Genomic DNA, 10,671 nt, shown 5'->3' with positions numbered 1-10,671 from the left:
TGGTTTTGAAGGGTGTAATACGTAAATCAAACCCATTAAGTTAATAAGTTACAGATTTTTAACGTTTTAAAACCCCTTTATATTGGCTTCTCTATAAGTTAAAATCTACAAGGTCTTATAGTTTGTCAAACACATTAACTTTTCAAAAAGTTTATAAGTTAATAAAAATAAGAAATCCCAAACACCCCTAAATAAGCTACCTATTTGTTTGATTAAAGTTAAATAAACAAATACGCACATAAACACAGATTTCAACAAGCGTGTATTCACTCGTAGCCCATTTGTGTTTGTTTACAGCCTTTGAAACGGCCTTGTATCTTCTCTTCTATAAAAGTTGATTCATTTGGTTTCTAGCTATTTAAAAGTTCTCATTTATAAAATGCTTCCATAAACAAAATATACAAGAACCATAATATGTTCAAAATCTCTATTTCTAAACCTATAACATATTTGGGTGTTCATCGGAACGAGAAACACTATCTCTGCATGCTACACTTTTAAAGGATCACATTTTACATTCTATGAATCACACGAAAAGACTAGCAACACAACTAAAAAAATTCTAAAAATACAAACAAAAAAAACCCTACAAAATCACTGAGCTGAGTGAGAATTCAACTTGTTGGCAACATAGAGCAAATGACCTATATTTGTTGATGGATAACTTTGTAATAACTTCAAATTTGCAGTAAAATCACCCGCAAGCAAACGTCTCCTCACAAGTATCAACATTGCACAACAAATCTGAAGCAATGTCTCCTGCAAATTAAATAACATCCAACATTAAATACTTATACAACTAAAAAGGAAAAAAGTGTTGACCGAGTTGACTCACTCGAGGACCAACCGGGTTGCTTAAAAGCATATCCCAAATATGAAGAATATCAGTAAAGTTAAATTCTTGAGTCAGCAAAAGTGTAATCCATCTAAATGCATAGAACTGTGGGTTGACCTGTCAAAATAAATAAACTGTTTTATAAACCATTAAAACAACTATAAAAGTATAAAATTCTCACTTTTGTTGTGACTTCAAGATGTCGCCATAACTCTTCATCGTGTTGTTTTAGTAACTGTGACAGTCTTGAAATGGTTGAACGGATACCGACAATACTATTATCAAGTTGTTGACAGAAATTATCGCGAAAATCGCTTAATAACTCGACAAAACAAAAAAATGTGTCGGCTTCTGCATTAGCCTGCATTATAAATTCAAATCATTAATCATCTTTCATAATGTCATTAATAATTTTATATGTTCAATAACACTTACAGCATTTTCCTCGTTTGGGTCGGTTTTGAACACGTAAAACAAAGGGGCCAATATTTCATTCATCCCTTGAACGTATCGTATCCCCGGGTTTAACTTTGCAAATATTATCAGTATAGTCTTTAACGAGTCCTGAATGTAGCAAAAGGTTAAACTCAGACCCGATGCCTCATGATCGCATAGTGAAATAGACTTGTAAACGAACAGAACGAACAGAGCATGTTCATGTTCGCTTCTTTATCTTTGACTAAATAAACAATCGAACACGAATAATGAAACGAACAGGTTTTTTTTTGTCTATGTTCATTCGTTAGAAAATGAATTTGTTCATGTTCGTTTAAGTTCGTTCGTTAACGGCATAAACGAACGGTTCAGAAACGTAAATGAATGAATGCTATTAAACATAGATGAACGAACATAACTGAGCTAAAACCAACTAAAAGTAAATGTTAACAACAATGTGTTGGGCTCAAAATGTTATTCAAACTAGACTATATCATAATGGGCTTAAAAATTTTATTCAAATATAAAATGAATGAACGCTCATGAACGACCGAGACACATTTTCATGTCCGTTCATTTAACTAAATGAACAAAACTTGTTCACGTTCGTTCGCTATTAAATAATAAATGAACATAAAGCAAACTTTCTGCCCAGCTGTTCACTGACACGCAGTCAGTTAACAAGGCATTCACATGTATAACTTTATTAAAAAATTGCAATATTTCCGGTTACCTGATTGGCTTTTGCAAAAGCTGAGTCGGCCGAGAAAAACGGAATGTCAGGGTGCGTTCGTTTAACATCACGGTCAATCTGATCAATGATCTCATAGTCCTACAAGTGACATAAAACTATAAACACACGCATATAATATTTATTATTAGTATTTCGAGTGTGAAATTATATTATACCTGGAAGTATTGGTTCCAGATGCTAGTTTTCCCGAGGCTTAACGGATGCTCATCGTGAGGAATTTTGGAGCGGGCCAGTAAACCCTTTCCCTCAATGATCTGATCACCGTTTGTAGGAAACGCAGAATCTTCTAGGTTCCTTGTGATTTCTGACTAGCTAGCCACATAAACATTTAGAACCCAATCGGCATGCATAAATATAGAATATTATTATAAGTTGAAACATGCATGATAGCGTATGCAATACCGGATGCATCAAGAGATCTTGTTTAAAAAGTTTGTACTGAGACCTCTTTTTAGACAATTCGGATGGCCAGATTCGTTTATCAGTCGGAAGGTATCCCAATAACAACTGAAAGCATGAAAGAAGATCAAATAAATAAAGAAGGAAATGATGATTAGTTATTTATTACACACCTTCCATGTGGTGGAACGGATGCCAGCGTCTGGAATGCCCAAGGAAGCAAGCATACGCAGTTCCCCCAAATTGATGATCTTCTTTGAGAGCTGAATTTGAAAGAAAAGTTAGGGTTGGTAAGTAGAAATTGTTAGGTAAAGAGTGAACCTGTTGTAAGAATTGAGCGTGACGGGTGGCGTCTTCAAGGGTAAAAGAAGAAGAAGAAGAAGTAGTACTGTCGTCGTCGTCTCTAATAGATCTTTCTTGGGATTTGAGAGGCGGTGTGATTAAAGTGGGTGGCTTTCGTTCTTTGCGGTGGTGGATTGGTGATACAACAAGAGATCTTGATTCGTCCCAAGTAGGGACTGCGGGAGGTGAAGAAGACCACATGGGGCTGTTGAGCCACTCGGGGACTATTTTCTTCTTCTTCTTCACCATCATTCTTTTCTTGTGGATTAGGGTTCTGGTTTCAGATTCTAAATTTACTTACTTACACAGGGTGGGTGGGTGTGTGTGTCGAGGAGTTGTTGAATAACAGACAGACAGACAGACAGGTGTGGGCTGTGACTCATCGTCTTCCTCCTGGAACCATCTATCACTTCCAATCAGACTTCCCCTGTGTCCCACGTCGCCTCTTGGACACCTAAACAGGTGACACCCCAACCCAAACTGAGAAATATTGAAAATTGAAAAAAAGAAAAAAACATAACCGAAAACAAAAACTGATTATTTGGTTTTGTATTTTTTTAAAAACCAAGTTTTCGGTTCGATTTTGTTTTTACATGTAATAAAAGCCTTAAAAACTGAACTGAACCGAAATTCTAAATTTGTATTCTTTTAAATTTTATTGTAAGTAATTTAATAAATATGCAACTCAAATATTTTTAGTCAAAGATATGTTAATCAAACTAGTTAATAAATAAAGCAAATTATTTATACCTAAACTTACTATTTCCGGCCTAAAAGTTTCAAGATTAAATGCGAAAATCGTAACCGAACGATTTCAAAAATCCAAAACCAAAGTTTTGATTTTTGGTTTGGTTTTAGCCAAAAACCTACCCAAACCGAACCGTGCACTCCCCTGTAAACAACCATATAGAAAATAAATACGAGTACATTAAACAGCACACATGCATTGTGGCATATTAAAATGTGAAATGACGAGATTTAGACTTTCACGTCAAAATACTGATAAAAGAAACGAGTGTTGTTTGACATAAAGTCGATTAACGAAGACACGTTAATTGTAGCCATGGTTGTCGGTTTTGTTTAGTTAGAGTTAATTTTGAGTCTCTTTTCCAGGTAACAGTTTGATTTTCGCAAACACCTACTTTTAATGGAATAAGAAATAAAAAAAATAAAAAAAAAGGCTATGATCCACCTAAATACATGTACATTTAAAAATAGTCTAACATGCTCACTCAAGCGAGTTGGGTGTAGCAACCCAAAGCTTGGGTATAAGAATATCAAAGTGAGTCGATGACAACCCTTAGTCAAAATACCAGCCAACTGAGATGTGGTGCAAACATATCTAGTAGTGAGACATCGTGCTAGAACCATATCTTGAATAAAGTGTAGATTAATCTCAAGATGTTTCGCGGGCTGGTCAAACACCGAATTAACTGCTAAATACATGGCATCAATATTGTCACACAAAAAAGTAGGTAGACACGTAATAGGAAGATGAAGCTCAAGCAAAGCATAGATACTCCATCTAATCTTTGTAGTTGTGAGGCCACGACATGATTGTGACACCCGACTAAATTTAGCCTAACTATATGCTAATGTAACCGTGCTTAATGTAAATAAAATAAAATAATAAATAAAGTGAAGTTATTATAGTCCACAACTTTTTAAAATATATGAGTTTTATTTTATCAAGTTAAAAAATTTAAGTTTTTGGTGTAGCGGACACTGCGCAAACGAACGCTGGTGACGACCCGGAAAATTATTATATTAATAAAAATATTAATAATAAGTTGCAAACTTATTTTTAGAGATTTTGGTTCGCCGAAATTAGAAAGTAAGCGAGTAAGAGCCAATGTATCACACCATAAGAGCCCCGAACCTAACTATCACCAAAAATATATATTTTTAGCTAGTATTGTAAGGAATCTAATATCAGATTCGACCACCTAATTATTATAATTTTTAGATGTCGATTGATTAGTTAAAATTTGCAAAACGTGGAATATTAAGTATAATACTCGCACCATTTAAACAAAATATCACAAAAATCGCTTCCATTTCACCCAACCTCAACCATCCCCCCCCCCCTTTCACTACAAAACTTTTCCGATCATTTCCCCTAAAGCTAGATTGGTGAAGCGTTTCAAGAAAATATGACAAGTGTGCTACTCGCCTCCATCACCCTCCAACACATGAGATAGCTTGTTCAACACACTAATCTATATCCCCTCACCCTCCCTTCAAAACTAGTGCCCTTTTCGCTCTCTATTAAACCGTGCGTAGTGGGGCGCTTTCCCCACCCAAAGCGTCAGGAACACCATCCGCAGGCGCCTTGGGTGGAAATGGGGTGAGGGGCACCTCTCACATTGCATCGGAGGGATGGGGTGGGGGTGGGGGGGGACTTGCCACAGCTAGAGGTGGCAAATAAACGGTTAATCGAACCGACCCAAAAATTGGACCGAAACCGAACCGGTTTGAAATCGATTATGTAGAAACCGGTATGGAATCGATTGAAACCGTAGGTTCGGAACCGGTTTTTAGTTTTTTGTACCAAAATCGGTTCCAAACCGGTTAACCGAACCAAAACCGGCCAAAACCGGGCAAAAGCCGGTCAAACCCGAACTGAAACCGATCAAACTTGGTCAAGAAACCTGTTTCAACCCGAACCGAAACCGATCATAAACCAGTTTTGACTTTTGTTGACCAAACCGAGCCGGTTTCAACCCAAACCGGTTTTGAGTTTTAAACCAGTTTGTGCACCTCTAGTCACACCCCCCATCCTTATACCCCGGGAGGGAAGCCGTGAAAGCGATCGGTGGTATCGATGTTTATTATTTAGCAGTGGAAAAATTCATCAGGACCGTAGTTAGGAAAAATTATCAGAGTTTAAACAACATGATTTTCATTTCATAAACTTGGATAAGCCACTTATTTAAGCCGTAAGGCCCACAAATATCATTCCTTTGTCTTTAACACGCCACCTGAAATATGTTTAAAATATTTGATCAGCAAGAAATACTAATGAGTATACTCATTTGTAAATAACATATTTTACACTTACAGCATTAAGATGTTTTTACACCTGTCTGCTTACAAATTACTGAAAGGTACTTGTCACTCGACCGTATTTGTGACTTTGGTCATATTACTTATTAGTTAACACTTGTCCAGTAAGTTACGTGTAATAACCTATTAGGCAAGCCTCGTATATAAAGCCTCACAATACCAGTATTAACCATCCCGTAAGTCTACAGAGACTGTAATGTAATTACAATCTTTTGAAAACATTCTAAAAACATTTGGACTATCTTTCATGAGTTTTATAAGTTTAAAAATCATCATGAAAGCATTGGAAAACCAGTTGTCTCACGTAAATGTGAGTTGTACAAAAACTCGAATGTCTCATCTTGCAAGTTTGCTATTTATGAGCTTCCGGGTATTAACCACCTAGTGCAGTACATATATGTATTAGTATAAATCACTATAAACCGATAAGCTTTAACGATAATCATGAGATTGAAAACTTTACATGACGGAAAAAAGTCTCACCTTGTTCAGGCCGAGACTTGGATTCGTGTACTAAAGTCTCGATCAATCGGACCACGTATCATTGCGGCTACTCGAGGTATTATACCAACACTTATACTATAAAGAAAGTGTGAGAGTATGAAAGGGAATGAGCGAAGAATGAAGGCTGGATCAACCCCCTTTTTATAGCTGATTTTGGGTTCCTTCGCGTATCGCGAAAAAACACAAACAAACAGCTTTGCGTATCACGAAGAAATTATAGGGTTGTTGAGTTAGCCCTAGCCATGCCACGTGTCACTTGTGCGTAACTATCATTTTGCGTAGCGCGAAGGGTTGTCAAAGCGCCACATTGCGCTCTTCGCACTTCGCTCGAGCCCCAAGATAGTGTGTGTCGTGTGCTTCGCACCCTCCGTCCACTAAGCGTGTCTTGTCATACAAGAATATTATCATATGAGCTCTCTGTTTTTATAATGAGCTTACAAGTTTTGTAAGCTAGCGATGTGTAAAAAGAAATCACTTTCTTATTTATACCAAGGTGGAATGGTTTCATTTTTCTTCCTCCACCAATGTGGATGAGCTCACCTTCTTATTTATTCAAAGTGGGACATTCCCATTTTCTTAATTCATAGTTTCCATCATATATTTTAGAAAACTTGGGATGTTACATTCGCCCCACCTTGGAATGAATCTCGTCCTCGAGATCTTAAGTGTGGTTATTTTGACTCTTTTTAACTCTACATTTCTAAATGATGTAGTCAGTTAATAGTATAGAACATCATAAGTAATTGTAAATTGTTAAGCACATTGGCTAGTTGTGTTTAACTATTTACCTTACTTCTGTATTCTAAATATTTACTGATGTTGACTAGATTGCAATTTTGATTTGGTCTATCGAATCTTTTCAACCATTCTTCTTGGCTAACCTTTCAGTTATTCATACTTGAGTTATGATATCCTTTGTCTGATGATGGCAACTTTAATGTTTTTGGAATGGTTTAACAAATCTTGGATTCCATTTTCCTTTCTTTCCTAATTGAACCATTCCTTTCCATGGAGACCTTTTCAATAACACTTTATTTTGAATCTTAAATTTCAATTGGTTTGTTTGTAAATTCATGATCTGATAGTATCTTTTATCCTACTTCTGCCCAACACACTGGGATTTGACACTTTCGTCCATATAGTGCTTCAAATGGGGAAGCGTTAATACTTGTATGATAACTGTTATTATAGGAAAATTCTATTAGTGGTAAATGGTCATCCCAAGTCCTACCAAAATCTATTACACATGCTCTTAGAATGTCTTCCAATGTTTGTATGGTCATTTCACTTTGACCATCAGTCTGTGGATGGTATGTTGTGCTCAAGTTTAATCTCGTTCCCATGGCTATCTGGAAGCTTTTCCAAAATGATAAGTGAAATGACTATCTCAATCAGATAGATAATGAAACTTCATGTAGTGAAACTATTTTATCCACATTCCACTGTTCCAATTATTTTATTTTAAAAGTTTCTTTTATTGGTAGGAAATGAGCTGATTCTATCCACAATTATCCAAATTGTGTCATTACCTTTTTTAGGTAATTTTGTAAAAATAAATTCCCATTTCCATATGGTATCTCTAATTGCTGAAGTAATCCTAATGGCTTTTGATGTTTAGTTTCACTTTTAGGATGCATCATGTATTCGCTTCTTTGAGAATCCTTTCTCGTAGATTCCCTTGGATAGGTATTCATATTCTTCTTTTCTCGAATTTCCAAACTCCATTATCACATGTCTCCAATTCTTTTTATCATTTATCTTAATCTTTAAGTATTATTAGTAATAGCTGCTTCATGAACGCTTCTTACTTTCTATATTAAATCAATTTGTAGATTTAATCTGAGAGCACACACTTGTTTTGGTTTCCCATGATGCTTACAACTTAAAGCATCTGTTACTACATTAGCCTAATCTTCACAATACTGAATTTTACAATTATACTCGATAAGAATTTTCTATCCAGCGTTTTTGCCTTAGGTTAAGCTCCTTTTGCCCAAAAATGCATTTCAAACTTTTATGATTTGTGAATACAGTCAACTTACAGCCATACAAATAATGCCTCTAGATCTTTAGGGCAAAATTTATTGCTCCCAATTCTAGATCATATGTTGTGTAATTTTCAGTTTTGTGGATGCATAAGCAATAACTTTTTCACGTTGCATTACTACACATTCCAATCCTGATTTTGAAGCATCACAACAAATTGTGAAATCCTTAGTTCGTTCTGGTAATGCAAGTATTTCGGAATTTGTTAACTTTTGCTTCAAAGTTACAAACGCTTCTTCTTGCTTGGGTACCTTATTCAACTTGACAGATTTACACGTTAAATATGCTATTTGGGATAAACTTGAATGAGGCATCTATGATATTCTGCTAATCCTAAGAAACTTTGAATTTTTATAGGAGTTTTAGGAATTTCTCATTTTGTGATAGTTTCTACTTTAGCAGGAGCCTCATGAATACCTTCATGGTAAATCAAGTGGCCTAGGAATTGTACTTGTAATAAAAAATCGTACTTTGAGAATTTAGCATAAGTTTCTCTTTTCTCAATAGTGTTGGCATGGTCCTCACTACTCTTTGGAATAAATAAGTATGCCGTTTATAAATACATCACAAATTTATTCAGATATGATTTACTTATCCGACTCATCGTATCTATAACTGTAGCTAGTGCATTGGTTAGACCAATTGGCATAACTGTAAAATCGTAGTGGCCATATCTCCTTTTGAAATCAGTCTTAGGAATATATTTTTGTTATACTTTCAGTTGATGGTATCCTGAGCTTAAATAATTTTGGAAAATGTAGAGCTCCTTGAAATAGATCATTAATTCTCGGTAGTAGATACTGATTCTTAATTGTGACCTTATTCAACTCTCGATAACCGATACACACACGCATCGACCCATCTTTATCTTTTTGACACATAACAGTGATGCTTTAGCAATTAGCGTTGATCATAGTATCACATGAATTCTAAATTCTACTTCATGATCAAGCGGTTGTCCAGTTAGATCTTCTGGAAAAACATCAGAATATTCCAATACTACCGGACTTTCATTTAGCACTTTTGCATTGGCGCTAATGATTAAAGAAATCATATACACTACATCTTGCTTCCTTAGGTAGTTTGCCGCTTTCATTATTGATATAAACTTTGTAGGCCTAGAAACTTAATCTCCCTGAATTGTAATCGTTTCTCCCGTTGACATACGAATTTCAACATAATTCTGATTACATGGGTTTCAAGCATTATTAGCTGCTAACCAGTCCATTCCTAATATGACATTGAATCCAACTAGATTCATTGGAAGTAAATTCTCTTAAACTTATAACCTAATAATTCTATCTTCTATTACGAATAGCAAATTAGCATATGAACACATAATATATCAAAATCGCCGATCACTGCGACATTTACTCTATTCATATTTAGACCTGTCTCTGCCAACTTTTCTTCGTATTGGTGTAGTTCTGTCACAATTTATGTTGTCGTGCTCGGATAGTTGGAGGTTACGGATTGACATGGTGCATAGGGATTTCTCATCATAGTGTGGAATTGCCAAGTACTTGTCCATCATTCTTCTAGCTGTGCTGCATCTGTCTGTTCTCTAGGGAAATTTTCAGCTCCTTGGTTTTCAATTGTTTGGTTGTGGGATGGAGGGTTGATAGACATCCCTGCGTTGATGTCATTGATTGCAGGTTGGAATATTTCACACTCAGCTAGGCATCCATATATCCTTTCCCATATTGGTGTCTGTGCAGTTTTCTGTGGCTGTGGGGGGTGTGGTTATGGTTCTGGTTGTGTTGCTGTGACGACAACTTTCCTTCCTCTTTTTCCTTTCCTTTCTCTTTGCCAGCCAAAGTATCTTCTATTTCTAGATTTTTTTGGCCTTGGTGGTGCTTGAGCTTGGAACAATACGGCCTTGGTGGTGCTTGGGTTTACTATTTCCATATTCGTGTTTGGTAACGGATAGGTTTTAGAACGCTTCCATTTAGTCACTCTATTGTTAATTAAAAACAATAAAACAATGAACTCTTAAAGAAATCATATTATTTATTATTCACATATGGTTAGAATCTTATCCGTATATTTAACACAGAAGTTAATGTCACACCCCAACCTAAGGCGGAAATGAGGGGCGTGATCCGATTGCTCACAGCTCAAAGATACTATCATGAATATAAATGACAATATCTATTTAATTATTTTATTTCAAATGTGCACAAAAATCCAAATATAACAAAACAATTCAAGTAAATACATATATTAAATATAAATTCATGGTTTTCTTCATTAAAACCCTTAGGTCTTTCTAAGTATCCATACTTCAACT

The 10,671-nt window shown here is 35.7% G+C and overlaps 1 protein-coding gene across 1 annotated transcript; it reads right to left on the bottom strand.

The window, feature by feature from the left end:
* Positions 1 to 559: 559 nt before the first annotated feature.
* LOC143611581 (uncharacterized) lies at positions 560 to 3,014 on the bottom strand. Its single transcript, XM_077085770.1, has 9 exons — positions 2,745 to 3,014; positions 2,597 to 2,686; positions 2,427 to 2,531; positions 2,180 to 2,332; positions 2,004 to 2,102; positions 1,271 to 1,399; positions 1,017 to 1,196; positions 836 to 952; positions 560 to 759 (listed from the first exon to the last, which is right to left on the bottom strand). The coding sequence occupies exons 1-9, from the start codon at positions 3,012 to 3,014 to the stop codon at positions 595 to 597; spliced, it is 1,308 nt and encodes a 435-aa protein (XP_076941885.1). The 3' UTR covers positions 560 to 594.
* Between the last annotated feature and the right edge of the window lie 7,657 nt (positions 3,015 to 10,671).

This window comes from Bidens hawaiensis, unplaced genomic scaffold (assembly GCF_021521415.1).
Source record: "Bidens hawaiensis isolate Kalapana, Puna unplaced genomic scaffold, B.hawaiensis_p1.1 tig00031738_1, whole genome shotgun sequence".
In the NCBI taxonomy this organism is placed as follows: domain Eukaryota; kingdom Viridiplantae; phylum Streptophyta; class Magnoliopsida; order Asterales; family Asteraceae; genus Bidens; species Bidens hawaiensis.
This window is presented reverse-complemented; position numbering and strand designations above follow the sequence as displayed.